Source organism: Oryx dammah, unplaced genomic scaffold (assembly GCF_014754425.2).
Source record: "Oryx dammah isolate SB20612 unplaced genomic scaffold, SCBI_Odam_1.1 HiC_scaffold_8, whole genome shotgun sequence".
Lineage (NCBI taxonomy): Eukaryota > Metazoa > Chordata > Mammalia > Artiodactyla > Bovidae > Oryx > Oryx dammah.
In genome coordinates, this window is record NW_024070192.1 from 56836585 (window position 1) to 56854137 (window position 17553).

General features: G+C 43.4%; 1 protein-coding gene across 3 annotated transcripts in view; it reads right to left on the bottom strand.

Moving 5' to 3' along the window:
• Positions 1–17553, bottom strand: part of TOM1L1 (target of myb1 like 1 membrane trafficking protein) — a 65023-nt gene that overhangs the window by 13210 nt on the left and 34260 nt on the right. For all 3 annotated transcript variants that reach the window (XR_005721675.1, XR_005721676.1, XM_040244297.1), the window contains exons 8-11: positions 8065–8198; positions 3750–3810; positions 3267–3384; positions 1730–1826 (exon numbers count right to left, since the gene is read on the bottom strand). Coding sequence is in view for 1 of the 3 variants with exons in the window: in XM_040244297.1 (XP_040100231.1) it covers positions 1730–1826; positions 3267–3384; positions 3750–3810; positions 8065–8198 (410 nt within the window). In the remaining 2 variants the exon portion in view is untranslated. The remainder of the gene's footprint in view (positions 1–1729; positions 1827–3266; positions 3385–3749; positions 3811–8064; positions 8199–17553) is intronic.

Here is a 17553-nt window from a genome sequence, read left to right on the forward strand (position 1 = left end):
AAAGGAGAAAAATAACTCATATTCCTATTTACATAAAGATCCTTTGGAAGGATAAGTAAGAAACTAACAGAGGGGTTCCCTGGGTGGAAGCAGGTATGACCCAAGGGAAGGCAACAGGCAGGATAGGAGTGGGGTAAGATCGAGTATTGTCCTCGCACATCTTTTTATACTGCTTTGATGTCTGAAACATGGAGATGTATTGCCTATTACCTGAAATATATATTTGTAAAAGGGAAAAAGAGAATACAGGCCTTGATGGAAGGCAAATCTAACTTCTGCTTTTTTTTGCTGTTTATCTACTCCATCCTGCCTCTTCTTAACGTTAGGTAACCATGGTTTGTTTAGGCTCTTCTGCATTTTTCTTATATTTCTTTATGCAAAGAGAGGCAAATATTAGCATATATTATTTCCCACTTTTTTACACAAATGCAACAGAGTATATACAAACTGCTTTGCATCTTTTCTCACTTAATAATAAATACACTGGTGACTATCCCTCACGTTGAGGGCCTCCTTTTTTCCCCCAGCAGCGTAATACAGCGTGTAGACGTTTATTTAATTATTCCCCAAACTGAAGAGTATTTGAGTTGTTTCCAATTATTATCTATTGCACAAATGTTGTATAGAACAACTGACTTTATTTTGCGTAAGTGAGCATAAATACCTAGAAGTGAGATTGCAAGTCCAAAGGTACATTTATAATTTTAAATACCTTTATAATTTTAATAGAAATTGCCATGTGCCCCTGCACAATTTTGTTATAGTATTTGTCTCTCCACAGTCAACAAAGCACGTTAACAAACATGCAGACTTATGCCAATCTGTGAGGTTAAAAAATAGTCTTATTGCATTTTAACTTATACTTCCATAACTGTAAGTAAGGCTGAGCATCACTGAGCAAAAATATGTTTTTAGACCCATTTGGATTTCTTTTTTGGTAAACTATCAGTTCACCCGACCTGCTAGTTAGTTGGTATATGAACTTGGGTAAGTTCTATTCCCTAAATCTCAGGCTTTTTTCCTATAAAATGGGAATAATGGTAACAGCACTGATTCAAGAACTACTGCAAAGATTAAATGAAATAAAAACAGCTCAGCAAAGTGTCTCCCACATAGCGAGTGCTCTGCAATCTGTGTGGCCATTTCTGTTCCTCTCACTGTCAATACATTTTTCCTACCTCCTGTTACCACTAAAAAAAAAAACAAAGAGAAACAGGATTTATTGAATGCTTATTATGTACAGAATGCTATCCTAGGAGGTACACAGAGCATTTCACAGAATCTTTGTAAGAAACCTAGAGAGGATTCTTGGAAGAAAAATGAAGGCTCATGCTGGTTAAGTTTCTCATTCAAGGTCACACAGCTACTAAGAAATAGTACTGAAAGTCTAAATCAGTTATATCCGATCCCTAGCGAAAATGAATGTGTTAGTTGCTCAGTCATGTCTGACTCTTTTCATCACCATGCACTGTAGCCCACCAGGCTCCTCTGTCCACGGAATTCTCCAGGCAAGAATACTGGAGTGGGTTCCCGTGCCCTCCTCCAGGGGCTCTTCCTCACCCAGGGATTGAACCTGGGTCTCCTGCATCTCAGGTGGCTTCCTTACCATCTGAGCAACCAGGAGTAGTTACGTCAGATTCCTAAGTCTCCACCTTTTCTATTATGTCATGTTTTCTTAACTATGAGGAATGAGACTGAATTAGTTCTGGAGTATTACTGACATACTTACAGGGGTGTTTCTGAATTTTCCAAGGCTAGTAAATCCACCTGTGTATTAACACTGGGTTTGAAGCTGTTTGGTACAACTGGACTCAGAGAGTTGAAATCTGGAACACAAAATGTACTTGTTAAGCTTTAAAACCTTTTGTCCATCAAGTCTGTTGGATTTCCACCGCCACCATCAAATGAAAGAGACTGAGATAGTTTTGTCACCATAAAATCATGGTATTTCCTCAAACAAAGATTAAAAAACATTTATGGCAATTGGAAAGAGAGAAATTCCCTGTCATAAAAAGAGGATGCTGTGAAGGTAACACACATTATTATATTGGGTTTTCTAAAATCCCAGGCTGACTCAGAATGGAAGGGATTTTATGTCTTTTCCTGTGAAGCACAAAAGTAAACAGTTGTGGTATACACAGAGTTCTGCTCTCACCTCTCCAGACTCCTAAGTTTCCATAATCATGAGATACCCCAAAGAGAATAATTATTTTCCCCCTTTGAAAACACTGATAAAAACTTGAAAACTCTTCAATATAATAGATTCCAAACATCCCACTGGTCTAAGAAAGCAGCCAACATTTTAGAAATGAGGGAAGTTTTAAGAAAACCACAAATTGAATAATATTGAATATTTTGATTCTAAAATCTTGCTAACAGAAATGGCAAACAAACTCATTTTAACTTGGCAGAAAATTCCGGATTTCAGGATTTTTCATTATGTTTGGTGGTAGTTTAGTCACTAAGTCGTGTCTGACTCTTGCGAACCCATGGACTGAAGCCTGCCAGGCTCCTCTGTCCGTGGGATTCTCCAGGCAAGAATACTGGAGTGGGTTGCCATTTCCTTCTCCAGGAGATATTTCCATTCCAGGGATGGAACCCAGGTCTCCTGCACTGCAGGCAAATTCTTTACCAACTGAGCTTCGAGAGAAGGCCCCATTTTACTTTGTAATTTACCAAAACTCTTTGGGAAGGATAATAGAGGTAACAAATAAATTAGACAAATAGGTAACCCTAAGCCTACAGTGCAACACCATCCCACTTAGTAGGAAAGTCTTAAGAGCTGGGTGGCTAAGAAGTAACAGAACCAGACTGGTGGATTTCAACTTGGACTTCTCTGACTCAAATGCCTGATTTATCCTCTACATTTCACCTCATGAGGCCTCATAATTCCTGATTTTCTCTCTCTGTATCAAATATTCCCTTACCTGATGCTGTAGTATGGCAGAGAAACCCAAAGATAATAGTGAATGGGTTCAGAGTACCTCTAAATGTTGGCCATCTAGTTGAACAAGCTCTATAAGTAGGCCAGGTGAACTCCAAGCCAGTGGGATGGGTTTCAAGGACCTCCTACCCTAGACACATCTCATTCCCGTACCGGGTATGACCTATCCACTGGCCGAGAAGTAATTACATCTCCTGATATAGTTCTCTGATACTCAAATTGACTTCAGTCCTTCTCAAGTTGCATTTAATCAAGAAACTAAGGAGAACTGTTTCACATCAAGCTCTTCTGCTGGTCTGAAAAGACCCACGTGCTTATTTACTTAAGTCTGAAAGCTGAGCGTTCAGGGTGCTGACTTCTCCCAGGGTGGTCCCAGGCATTGGAAGGCTGGGACTCAGGTCAAGGAGATCTGAGGATGGGGCTGAAGGTTCACTGGTAGTCTGAAATCAAAGCAAACAAAAACACAATTTAGAAAACACTGCATCAGGCAATTTATCATGGCTTTCTCCCCAGAGACTGTCCTTTGGAAAAAGAAAGATCTTATTTTGGAGGTATCCTGGGAGAGAATTCTCCATTCCACTAGCAACACCGACATGGTTTCCCTGCTTAATTAGAGAATCTTCTTCTGAGCTCTTATCAATAACTGAATGAGTCATTAAGGCAAATACTCTGCACTACAAAAACATTCCAAATCATTAATGCATATTTCTTCTTTTTTAAGACTTGTTTTAGGTAAGCTTTGCTTCTTACCATACAATTTGTGAAATTTTCAATTGTTTATTTTATAACATTTCTATTTACTTACATTGGCATCTTCCCTCTGGCTCTTATTTTGCTCTAAAATCCTTTGTTGGTTTCGAGTAAACCTGTTTTAATTAACAAAATGCAAGTATTTAAAAGAAAACATATGAAAATGCTGTAATATTTAACAAATTATTAATATGCAAATATTCACCAATAATCAACTTCATCCATAATCAGTTCCCAATAAAGTACTTTAATAACTTTTTCCCAGTTCTATGAGAAAATGGACAAATATTATAAACATTAATAATTCAATCACCAAGTTCTATAGTCTTTATTAACATTATGTATTTCCTTGTACTATTTTTTTTTCTGTAAGTTAATCTATTTTAAACTTTGTGGAAATTATATTTACATACCTCAGTATCATAATTCCATTATGTTGACATCGTTTTTCTAGTTAAGCAGAAATACAACGTTTAGTTGTTGTATACTTTACCTTATGAATATATCAGAAAGTGAAAGTGAAGTTACTCAATCGTGTCCAACTCTTTGCGACCCCATAGACTGTAGCCTACAGGTTTCTCCATCCATGGGATTTTCCAGGCAAGAGTACCAGAGTGGGTTGCCATTTCCTTCTCCAGGGGATCTTCCCGACCCAGGGATCGAACCTGGGTCTCCTGCATTGCAGGCAGATGCTTTACCTTCTGAGCCACCAGGGAAGCCCATGAATATATCGTATACTTAAATATTCTCCTTATTCCCAAATGTGCTCCCAGTTTTGCCAAAATTATCAAAAGTTACCATTCTACATAAAATTCACATACAGTTAACGTATTTTCATTGTTTAATCTTCATTTTTATAAGATGCTTGGTACCCAAAAATATTGACCTTTTACAACTTTGTTTTAATTTGACACTGTTCCTGCTTTCCTGTGGGTAAAGAAGGAGCCGTGAAACAAGTCAATAAGAGAACAGGTTTGAAAGAATACTGAAGATGAAGGCAGAAATCCAAAGTACAAGCGTTAGCTTTATTACTGAGTAGTTATAAGACCATACATATGGCCCTCAGTTGTCCAACTACTCACAGAGAATAGTAATGTTTGAGCCATTTCCTCAGAAAGCTATTTTAAACAGCAAGATACAGGAAGATAGGTAATATAGGTGGATGAATGTGGACATGCTTTGCAAACTAAAAGCTGCTTTAGAAACACATAGTATTACTATTATGACACATCAATTCCATGAACCTAAACACTTTAAAGTCTAAAAGCTTACACTGAATTAGAATATGGCTTAGATTTAAGGATTTTCCCTATTCTAACACACAGGCTTTTATTCCATTTACTAATGGCACTGGCTTCTTACGTGCTACCAAGTTATGTGCAAGGTATGACCAAACCTCAAAATCAAGCCTTGAGTAACAAATTTCTGTCTCCTTATTTGCACAGCTATTCCCTGGATGTAACGAGTGGAAACCTTTGGAGATTCTGGAACAGAATGAGTGTATTTTGCCTGTGGGATGGATGTGAATCTTTAAGGAACAGAGCGCAGATGTTGGTAAGCAGAATCATCCCCCCACCAAGACATCCACATAGTAAATCAATGGAACAGTGAGTATGTCAGGTTAGCGGGCACAAGGCCTGAAGGTTGCTAGTGAGCAGACTTTAACAGGGAGATTGTCCTGGACTGTAAGCCCAGTGTGATCAGGAAGGCCCTTAGATGTGGACAGGGAGACAGAAAAAGGAAGCAGGAGGGATAAAACGTGAGAAGGACCCAGCCAGACAATGCCAGCTTTGAAAACGGAGCCAAGAGGTCAGGAGCCAGGGAAAACGGCATCAACTGCACCTGCAGGGAAACGATTCTCCTCTAAAGCCTCCAGGAAGAAACAAAGTCCTGGTTCAAAAGTCAATCAGAAAAAGCTGTTCACAGAAGTAACCCACTCTCCTAACATCAAGACCAAATAAATACACATTCCTCCTCAAAGGAAGCTTTTTCTAAGTGGCCTTATGGTTTGCAATAATAGAACTCTACAAAATGAAAACCAGGAGTCGGCACCCGACTGAAAACCGTATGGTTTTCCTCAGACATCTTCCTACCTAGAAAGATTTACACCAAAGCAAACGAAGGGTGAGGACTGTGAGAGGCTGCTCAGGGGAAGGAACTCGGTCGCAGGGCTCACGTCTGCCTCTGGGCGCCCTATCACGGCTGCACAGAACGGCTGCCCGCTCTCACCGTGCCACAGGGGAAACTTGTTTCACAGCTGTGTATCTACTTCTCTGATTCTCTTGGTTCATTACTGATCAGTTGGGCGGGGGGGGAAGTCCAGACCATAATTTAGAAGACTCAGTGGGACAAGAAGAGGAAGAGGACAAGAAGTTAACAAATTAATGAGCTAGCACCGGCTAGGTGCTTTCATCTACATTATCACATTTAATTCTCAAAAACAAAGTAAACAAGCCCTTTCCAAACAGGTAGTAGTATTCCCTTTAATAAACAGGGGAAAACTCAAGTCTTAAAAAGTTAAGCAATCCGTCCAGACTGGACCACAGAGTTTGAAGCCGGACCTGTTTCCCTCTTTCTCTTGGTCACATCGGTCCCCTTCTCCATCAGCTGGTGGGAGACAGGGCCACTAACTCCAGAAAGGCTTAGGGAAAACGGTTCCCCTAAGGGCGTCTTGAAATGTCACTTTGAGGAAAACCTCTGGAATTCAGTGAGTAGGGGCCACATAAGGGAAAACTGTCCTACCCAAATGCCAGTACAGTCCCTATTCCAAACAAAGATCTAGGAGCAGTCTGGGGATCTTTAGAGGCCCAGGAAGGCCTAGGGATAGGCTTGGAAAGAGCCCGGGAGACCTGCCTGAAGCTGTGTTTGTATTCAGCACTTTACACGAAGACTGAGGAGAAAGCCACCTCAGTCAAAGCAGCTGCCCTGCCTGCCCCTCCCTGGGGACGGGTCCTGGAGCACCCCTGCCCCAGGCCCGCTGGGCCCTGGCCTGCTCCTGATGCTGCCAGCGCCGCCCCCACCATCCTCAGCTCAGACGGGACTTCTGCACAGAAGCTTCCCTGCCTTCTGACATGCGCCAGGTCTGGCTGTTATTCTCAGCAAACAGACCTCTAACCAGTTCATCTATCCCACTTTCCAAGTGTGTGTGTGTGTGTGTGTGTGTGTGTGTGTATATATATTATATATATATATATATATTATTGAAGGTGTTTTCCTGACTATAGGCTTGACTATAGATTATAATAGATTATAACACTGTTACTTTGATGAATACATAAATGATTTGGAAACAACTTAAACACCTAACAAGTGAACTATGAGAGAAGAATGGACTATTAAGGAACTATTAAAAATAATGGTTTAGCCAAAGCATTTAAGAACATAGGGTACACAAACACAGTGAAGAAAATCAAGGGAGAAACAAAAGGATATGTTCTTTATATAATCGTGACTATAAAACAAGTTTAGAAAAAAACTAAAATGTTAGAAACCTGTATCCACAGGTTCTTTATCCGTGGATTCCACATCCAAGGATTCAACCAACCTCAAACTGAAAATATTTGAAAAGGAAAAAAAAACAAATCCCAGAAAGTTCTAAAAATGACACTTGAATTTGCCATGCACCAGCAACTATTTACATAGCATTTACATTGTATTTACAACTATTTACATGGCATTTACATTTATTAGGTATTGTAAGTAATCCAGAGATGATTTAAAGTGTACAGGAGGATGCACATTAAAGTGTACGTGTAACCTATGCATTGGTTACCTTTAAAAACTACACCGTTTTACATAAAAGACTAAAGAACCTGTAGATTTTGGTGTTGCTGGGGGCAAAGGTTCCTGGAATCAATCCCCTACTGGTACGGAGGGAAGACTGTATTTAAAATTTCTGCTGTCATTCTTTTCTGAATAGAACTCTTTTTAAAGCTCACGTTCATATACGGATTGCCCTCTCTGCTCCGACTCTGTCTAGACCGTCTTCTCTTCTCTTCTCGCTACCGTTTCCACGTGACTCCCCACCTCAAACTCAGGCTGAACCTCACTTTCCCGACAGCGGTCAGCTTGTACCACTGGCCTGTCTGAGAGCCAATGACGTGCGCAGTGCAGACGTCTGCTGATTCAGATCCCGGCTCTGTTCATAGCTCAGCGTGACCCTGCCCACAAACGCCTCTCGCACTGCCCAGGTCGCGCTCATTCCTGCAAGCCGTATCACCCACTCCTGGAAGAGCAGGACCAGAATTCCCTGCCTTGGAAGGCAAGCACCTGTGCCCACACGTGTTCTTGCTCTTTCTGAGCGCCCACCGCCAGGCACTCTGAGAATGCTGAGGCCTGGAGGACGGCCAGAGGGGGTGCCCACTGCTCACCTCTCACACCCAAGGATGGCATTGTTCAAATCCTCATTCACTTGAATCAGCTCAGCAGTGACGTCTTCATTCTCCACCACGACAAGCAGGTCCATGATCCTCTCCTGCATCTCCCGACCCGTCTTATACAGTTTCTGTCAAAGAAGGAGAGAGATTTCTTCTTCCATGCTAAAAACCAACTCATTTGCCCTTCCGAACGACTGCCACCAAGGCCTCCCTGGGGGCTCAGACAGTCAAGCATCTGCCTGCAATACAGGAGACCCAGGTTCAATCCCGGGGTCAGGGAGATCCTTGGGAGAAGGGAATCGCTACCCACTCCAGTATTGTTATCTGGAGGATCCCACGGAGAGAGAAGGTTGCAAGGAGCTGGATATGACTGAGTGGTTAGCCCTATCCCTTTCTCTTTCATACTGTTGTGACCACTTCCACATGAGTCTCCTATGGGAGATTACCAAAGTATTTAACTATGGACAGCTCATCCTTTCTCTGTCAGAAGGTCATCAGAACAGTGTTTTCCTCTAAAAATCAAGATAGGGATCATAAAGACAATAATGTATTATACAGTGCTATAACACTGGACTAGAAATTAGAACCGGTGTATAGGAATTCTAGGTTTGTGGCTTATTAACTATGCTATGGCAGGAAAAATAATCGCTTGCTTTCTAAATCTCAGTTTACTTACTTGATAAGTGAAAAATACACTACTTGCCACACACATCTACTTCAAGGGGTGACATAAAAATCAAATGAGATGTGTATAATGAGGAACTCTATAACTATAAAGCACAATGTGAAACATAAAGTGCTATTGTTAGTTGTGGTAATGGAAGAAAGAAGTAGTTAAAATGCATTTACAGTGTATAATTTTCCTGTTATGTTTTACTTAAAGATGTAAAGTTTATAGTTACAACATTACATTCTAAGGTAAACTGAACCTGGATTAAAAAACTAGTCATCAATCCCATCTTTATTTAGACGGCCTGGAATCACTATTATATAAGATTCCACTCCCCAAACCAGCTTTTTCTCATAAGCACCAGAAGCACCTACAGCAGACTTACTGATTCAGAACTGCCGAGACTGAGAGTTTGGGAATTCGCGTTTTTTAATAAGCATCTCAGTGTTTCTCATGTACACAGATATTTGAAAACTGCTGTCTTAAAACGGGGGGCTTCCGAGGTGGCTCAGTGGTAAAGAGTCTGCCTGTCAATAAAGGAGACGTGGGAGACTCAGGTTTGATCCCTGGGTCGGGAAGATCCCCTGGAGAATGAAATGGCACTCCACTCAGTATTCTTGTCTGGAAAATCCCACGGACAGAGGAGTCTGGTAGGCTCCAGGCCGTGGGGTCACAAAGAGTCAGATGGGAATGAATAACTGAGCGCACACAGATCTTTCAACTTAATTTCTCTTAGGCAAACCCTCAGTGAGCCTGAGGAGCATAAGACTGATACTAATATTCCTTAAAATCCACCGTGGCCAGAATTTGTCCATGTAATAGTACATTGCTGTCTGAGCCACCACAGAAGGCCAACAGTACATGAGCATCAGGCAAAAACACAGGGACATTCCCCTTTCAAAATGAAAGCAGCAGAGCTGGCTAAATGGCAGCACTATTTATTACATTATCCAATCTTTCCCCTCCTGAAAGACAGACCTGCTGAAAAACTTACACTTTACAAAACCATTTAGCATCTCAGTCTATCACAAGATTTCCAACAGGATACCTCTAAATAAATCAAGCCACTACTAGCTGGCATTTAGACTCAGAGGTAAAGGCTATCCCATCTCCACAGAATCTTAACAAAAATGTTAAGACAGGAGAGAAGGGAAAGGGAAAAAAAAAGTGAAAGAGAGATATCAGACTGGGTTTTCATACTCATATTGTACAACTGAAAAAACTGGCCACATTCCCAGTAATGTGGTAACTGGCAGCAGCAGTTGACGAACTTTTTCTTAAAGGTTCAGATACCAAATTGTGCTTGCTTTGTTGACCACATGGTCTGTGTGGCAACTACCCAACTCTGCCCTGGTGCAAGCAACCACGGACAATATGTAAACACACGGCTGTGGCCATATCCTCGTGGAACAGAGTCAGGTGGCGGCTGAGCGTGACTCACACATGGTCCCGTGGGAGAGAGCAAACGAAAAGATTAGACTCAGTGGACTTAACGCCTCTCCCGTCTTCATACCTGATACGGGGCGGGGTCTGGTTAACATTTAGCCTCAGTTTACTTTCTCATCTATAAAGCAAGGATAACAACCATCATGCAGGGTTACTGTAAGGACAGAAAATGGTGTGGTTGAAACTCCGCTGCGGGACTTCCCTGGTGGCACAGTGGATAAGAATCTGCCTGCCAACACGGGGGACATGGGTGCGATCCCTTGTCCACGAAGGTCCCACGTGCCACGGAGCCTCTAAGCCTGTGTGCCACGACTACCGAAGCCCACACACCCGGAGCCTGCGGCCCACAGCAGGAGAAGGCACCTCCATGAGAAGCGCACACGCTGGGAGGAAGAGTAACACCCCCCACTGCTGCAGCTAGACACCCAACTCAGCCAGCTGAGCTGCTTCAAAGCAACGAAGACCCAGCTCAGCCAACAATAAATAAACAATTCAAAATTAAAAAAAAAAGTACACCACCACTCTGTCTGCAATACAGGGCAGTCAATGAATGTATCATGAATACCCAAGGAGGTATCACTAGCAGCTTAACCAGCTAACTAATACGTTCCTGTAATACTTGTGCCACTACCCAGGAGCCGGTATTAAACAAAGGGAAAAACTAAGAACAGCTTTTGCTGCAACGCCACGAGGAATGAGAACTTTTCCTCTTTCTGCATTAGCAGGCAGAACAGTTCGTCTTCTTGCTCACCGGCAGCCTTGCTAGAACAACGTCATGATCAAGGAAATATAATGGCTGTTAGATGCCTGTGACAAAAATGTAGAAATTGATTTGAAACGAATTTGCAGCCAACATCAATAGCCCCTCGTCATGGGAAGACCGTCCCTTTGCCCTCGCAAGAGACAGGTGGAATGGAGATATGAAAGGAACACCACGTTTCTCAGCAGGTTTGCAAAGCAGAATCTGAAAAACTTCTTCAAAAGCCGGCCTGCTCTGATCTTTGCAACTGATGTCTGTCTCGGAAAAAAGTCAGGCCACCTGGAAACGGTGCAGATCAAGCACCATGAACCAAAAGGACGGGTCAGAAGCACCCCCCGCCCCCGCCCCAGCAAGCTCTCACAGAGCTCTGGATGTGGGGAGCCAGGGGGAGGAGTCCAAACACAGAGGCACAGCTGCTGGCGCAAGTGCCGGTCACAGGGACCCTGGGACTGCCTCACTTCGGGCCGTATCAAAGCAAAGGCAGGCTGCTAGGCCAAAGGGAATGTAACAGTCATCTCAAAAGTCTTGGGAATGAAACCAAAAGGAGCTCACCTAGAGCTGCCTCTTGACTTTTTTCTGAGTCCAGATGGCTCCCCCTCTTGCACACAGCACTTGTGAGTTTAGGAAGAAGATTCTGTCACACTTTCAACTCCAAACACAACTGCCCCACATCTACCAACCCAGGGCAACTCCATAAAAAAAAGTGAAGTATCTGAACATATCCTTTGAGAAAGTAATAGCGGGAAGAAAGGCATTTGCGAGCAAGCCTTCTCTGGGAATAGTATGTCCAGCCCTGCTGCCATCACACATCTCCGTTCTCCAGGCCCTCCTACCCAGACAGCGAGAGAACCCAAGACGATGCTGGCCGCCTGGGTCAGCAAGTCAGTCCAGGTTCACAGTGAGAAGGGAGCGCTACACTGGACAGAAGGAAGCCTCAGGAGGACCAGGGCTGTACTCCAGCCCTATCGCTGCGGCCACCGCCATGGACAGATCATCCCCTTCCTAAATATGCGGCCTCTGTAAAGGAAAGGGAGATGGTCCCAAAGGTATTGGAAGGGCCTTCCACTCTTAACACCTTACACGTCTCTGAACGGGAAAGACAGTAAGAGTCATTAGAGCAGATGACTTTTTACCAGTTATTCTCACAGGACCAAATTTCAGATTCATATGGTTTTAAACTTCTCTAATTAAGTTAGAGTAAGACTTATTCTAGTTGTGCTTTTAAAATCTGGGCTCACTTTATTCTACAGAAGACTAAAACATTCTCTTCTTTCACTGTCCTACCAGGTCAAGGCGAAAACCAAACTGGGAGCTCAGCCACTCACAGGTAAGAATAAGGTGACTCAGAGTTAATGCAAGAACAGAACATGCAACGTTGTTTCATTGCTGTGACCAGAACAGATACTTTTAACTCATCACAACACTCATTAGACTGGAGGTACCCTCAGAATCTCAGCACACCATTTTGGCAAACTAAAAGAAATCCAGTCTCTACCCCTTATGAAGTTTGAAGTCCTGCAGCAACAGAGTGGATAGGAAATGTCTTTCACCAAAATAGTTCTATTGCCTAAGACTCTAACAAAGAGAAAGGAGCTCTGAGAATTAGCAGGTCTTCAAGATCTAACTCTTCCGCATAGATTGGAAGAACAGATAGGGGGTTCCAAGTAAGTATACTGGATTTCAGACAGAAGGAAACAGGCAGGGAACGCGTTTCAAATAAATAGAACAGCTGCGAGAATTTACGTGCCAACAGACAAACCAGGAAATGATTCCAAGTAGAGGCTGCTTTTTAACAGTAACAGATTGCATACACGACTGTGATGGCTGGTAAAGCATTAGAAGAGCCAAGACATTTGTGAGTGGAGACTTTTCCTGTGGGCTGCACACCTTTTTGCCTTCCATCCACGTGCTGCTCTGCTGAGTGCCCCAAGGCTGACCTGGAGGGAACACGCCACCAGCCCGCCTACCATCTTGCTTCTGACTGGCTCAGTGGACGGGACCCTTGGGGAGGAGACAGGAGAGTGCAGGGGGGTGTGCTCAGGCTCCTTGTCATTGCCGGTCCTTCGGCCACAGACACCACTGCCCTCACGGCTGCCTGCCGTGACTCTTCCCACTGGTTCTAGAAAAAGTTCCCTCTTGCTTATTTATGCCTAGAGACAGCAGCTGACAGCTCAGGGTAACAAGCTAGCTCCTGTGGTTTCTCTGAACCCTGCGGTATCTCGCTAAATAAACAGTACCTTAATTTAATTCTTTTCAAATTACCCAAATGGAGCATGCCATCTGTTTGACCGATAAACCCTAGAAAGCACAAAAACAGAGCAATTTAAATATTATGGTAGCAACACAGGGTTAGACAAAGAGATCAAATCAAGAGAATAGCCTCTGGAAAGACATCCTTGCTCTGAAATATAGAATGTGATAAAGAGGTGTTTGTAATCAGTGGAGAAGGTATAAATTGTTAATAAAAGTCATTCAGCCAGCCAGCTATAGAACTGAAAAAGATAAATGGAGGTAAAATCTCTAACTCAAGCCAAGGATAAAAATTTTAATTTTAAACCACATAAAATTGAGGGGAAACCCATGGATGTATTAAAGATCTCTCTCCTGAGTGACTGCATGGTTCAGCACTGCTTGGGAGCAGAACCTGAGTAGTAAACAAGGCGAGCCTCTGGCACATCCCCTCCAGCAGGCAAAGGCGGCTGCACAAATGTGCAGGAGAAAGCAGCAGGCTGGAGGGATGACATGCGGGCACCCCTGGGAAATGGCTGACTTTACACTGGGGGCCAGGGAAGCCCCCCCGACGAGGTAATGTGCTAAGTTAGAAGGATGAGAAACAGCTGGCCGTTAGAAGACACAGGAAGCATGAGGGTCAAGGGTGAAACAGCTCCCCAGCAAGAACGAACTCTGCACGTCCGGGAACGGGAGGGTGGCCAGACCGAGGAGGGCACCTGTGCTATGGAAGGAAAGGCAGGAGGAGATGGGGAAAGGTTTTATGTCCAGAGGAAGGAGGCTGGGTTTTATTCCCAGTGTAAAGGGAAGCCAATGGAGGGCTTCCAGCAACATGATCCGGTTTACCTTCTAAAAAGTTACATAGAGATGTTTGGTACCATCAGTCATTAGGGAAATGCAAATCAAAAGTAGAAGAAGATACCACTTCACACCTAAAGTGGCTAAAAAAACCTGAATACAAGTGTTGGCCAAAAGTGGAGAAACTGCAAGCCTCTGCATTGCTGGTGGGAATGTTCAATGGTGCAGCCACTGGGGAAAACAGTTTATCAGTTCCTCACAAAGTTAAACAAAGAGTTTCCATATGACCCAGTCATGCTACTCCTAGCTATATACTCAAAAGGGCACAGGTATTCAAAAAAGACACACGGATGTCTGCAGCAGCACTAGTCACAATAGCCAAAAGACAGAACAAGTCAACCGTCCATCAACTAACAGATACATAAAATATATTCAAAGTATACACGTACAATGGAATGTAGGCTATCAAAGATCCTATGACATAGATGAACCTTGAAAACATTATAGTAAGTTAAAGAATCATATTTTATAATTCCATTTATATGAAATACTCCAAAAAGGTAAGTCCATAGGAACTGAAAGCAGGGAAGTGGCTGCCTGGGACTGGGCAAAGACAAGAATCGGGAGAGACTGGGCAATGGATAGAGGGTTTCCTTCCGGGATGGTGGAAATGTTTGGGACCTAAACAGAGGAAACTGGGGGGAAGGAATAGTTAGGGAGTTAGGGAGGGACAGGTACATACTCTTATACTTAAAATGGATAACCAACAAGGACCTCCTCTATCAGCACAGGGAACTCTGTTTAATGTCATGTGGCAGCCTGGATGGGAGGGGAGTCTAGGGGAGAATGGATGCATGTGTATGGATGCCTGAGTTCCTTTGCTATCACAACATTGTTAATTGGCCATCAGTTCAGTTCAGTCGCTCAGTCATGTCTGACTCTTTGCCACCCCATGAATCGCAGCACGCCAGGCCTCCCTGTCCATCACCAACTCCCAGAGTTCACTCAGACTCATGTCCATCGAGTCCGTGATGCCATCCAGCCATCTCATCCTCGGTTGTCCCCTTCTCCTCCTGCCCCCAATCCCTCCCAGCATCAGAGTCTTTTCCTATCAGTCAACTCTTTGCATGAGGTGGCCAAAGTACTGGAGTTTCAGCTTCAGCATCATTCCCTCCAAAGAAATCCCAGGGCTGATCTCCTTCAGAATGGACTGGTTGGATCTCCTTGCAGTCCAAGGGACTCTCAAGAGTCTTCTCCAACACCACATTTCAAAAGCATCAATTCTTCGGCGCTCAGCCTTCTTTGCAGTCCAACTCTCACATCCATACATGACCACAGGAAAAACCATAGCCTTGACTAGACGGACCTTAGTCGGCAAAGTAATGTCTCTGCTTTTGAATATACTATCTAGGTTGGTCTTAACTTTTCTTCCAAGGAGTAAGCGTCTTTTCATTTCACGGCTGCAATCACCACTTGCAGTGATTTTGGAGCCCAAAAGAATAAAGTCTGACACTGTTTCCACTGTTTCCCCATCTATCTGCCATGAAGTGATGGGACCAGATGCCATGATCTTCGTTTTCTGAATGTTGAGCTTTAAACCATACTCCAGTACAAAATAAAAAGTTAAAGATAATAAACAGAGGAAATGATTGTGAATGTGAATGCTATTGAATTGGACATTTTTTATTTTTTGGCTATGCCACATGGCTTATAGGATCTTAGTTCCCTGACAGGGGTCAAATCTGAGCCCTCAGCAGTGAAAGCACGGAGTCCTAATCACTGGATCTCCAGGGAATTCCCTAAATCACATATTTAAACTGCAAACTTTAAAATGATTAATTTTATGCTATGTAAATTTTACTTCAATTAAAGAAAAAAAAGAAAGCTATACAGTTCTTGGTTTCCTGCACAGCACTGTACTCTGTCCTGAAAATATCCCTGACAACAAAATACCTAAAAATATTGGATACAATATAAAAATATTTTAATCTACATGCCTAAACTTTGAAGAAAGCCTGAGAAGTCCTCAAAGGCTAAATCCAAATAGGATCCAAAGATATGGAGGCAATAAAGGCACAAGGGTCTGAAAGGCATGTCTCTAATCACCCCAAGAGGCAGGAGACCAAGCCTGGGGCCTGAACAAGGTGCTGAGATGGATCAAAGACCCCCACACGCAGCTGGAACTTCTGAATGGCTAGAACCTATATATGAAATAAATAAATATCTGAATGGCTACAACCTATATATGAAATAAATAAATATAGATAATAGATAGATAGATAGATCTGTGCCGCCCCCCTCCCCTACATCATTCCTGAAAGAACTGCTTAATCCCTTGGAACTTCCCAGGTGACAGGAGCAACTTTTGTTCTGACAAGTAAACTCTTGATGGGCTTCTGGATGGTTGCTGGTCACCAGAAAGACCAAACATGATTAGAAGGTTGGAACTTTTAGCCCTAACCTCTATCCTCAGGGTATGGAAGGGGCACTGGAGATGAGATGAAGATCATGCCTACCTAATGAAACCTCTATAAAAACCCATCAACTTCGGGATTCAGAGGGCTTCCAGACTGGTGAACACACACACGTGCTGGGATGGGGGTGCGCTCCAACTATGCAGGGATACAAGCTTCATGTTGAGGAATGCCCTAGACCTCACTCTTTGTATCTCTGAACTCGATTTTCCATCTGCATCATTTGTAATATCTGTTATAATAAACCAGTAAACATATGTGCGTGTTTCCTAAAGTTCTGTGAGCCATTCACGCAAATTATCTAACCTGAGGAGAGTCCTGTGGGAACCCCCGGTTCATAGCCTGATGGTCAGAAGTACAGGAGACTCAGACTTGCAAAGGGCATCTCAAGTGTGATGGTCTTGTGGGACCAAGCCCTTAACCTGTGGGATCTGATGCTAACTGTGGGTACTTAGGGGACCCCAGGTGGCGCTACTGGTAAAGAACCCACCTGCCAATGCAAGAGATGTGGATTCCATCCCCGGGTCAGGAAGATCCCCTGGAGAAGGAAATGGCAAGCACTCCAGTATCCCTGCCTGGAGAATCCCCATGGACGGAGGAGCCTGGCAGGCTACAGTCCATAGGCTCCCAAAGGGTAGGACACGACTGAAGCAACGTAGCATGCATGCTGGGTACTTAGTGTCAGAACTGAATTTAGTTTTTTTCCTTTAATGTTTATTTGTATTTATTTGGCTGCTCTGGGCCATAGCTGCACTGGGGCGTGTGGAATCTTTTCTTTCCATTACAGCACGCACACTCTGAGCTGTAGCATGGGCAATCGAGTCCCCCAAACAGGGACTGAGTCCCTTGCAGTGGGAGCACAAAGTCTTAGCCAATGGACTACCAGAAAAGTCCCAGCAACTGACTCTGATTTTAAGACACCCAGCTGGCACTGGAGAATCGGTCAGTGTGGGCAAAAAAACCCCACACATTTGCTGTTAGAGTGTTTTAAGTTAAAAAGTTAGAATAAGCAGCTACAGAGAAAAAGCTTCTCTTGGCAGGAACATGGCAAAGAGAAGGAGACACCCCGGCTTTGGAGGGAGAATTTCAGCAGCCTGATTGCATTA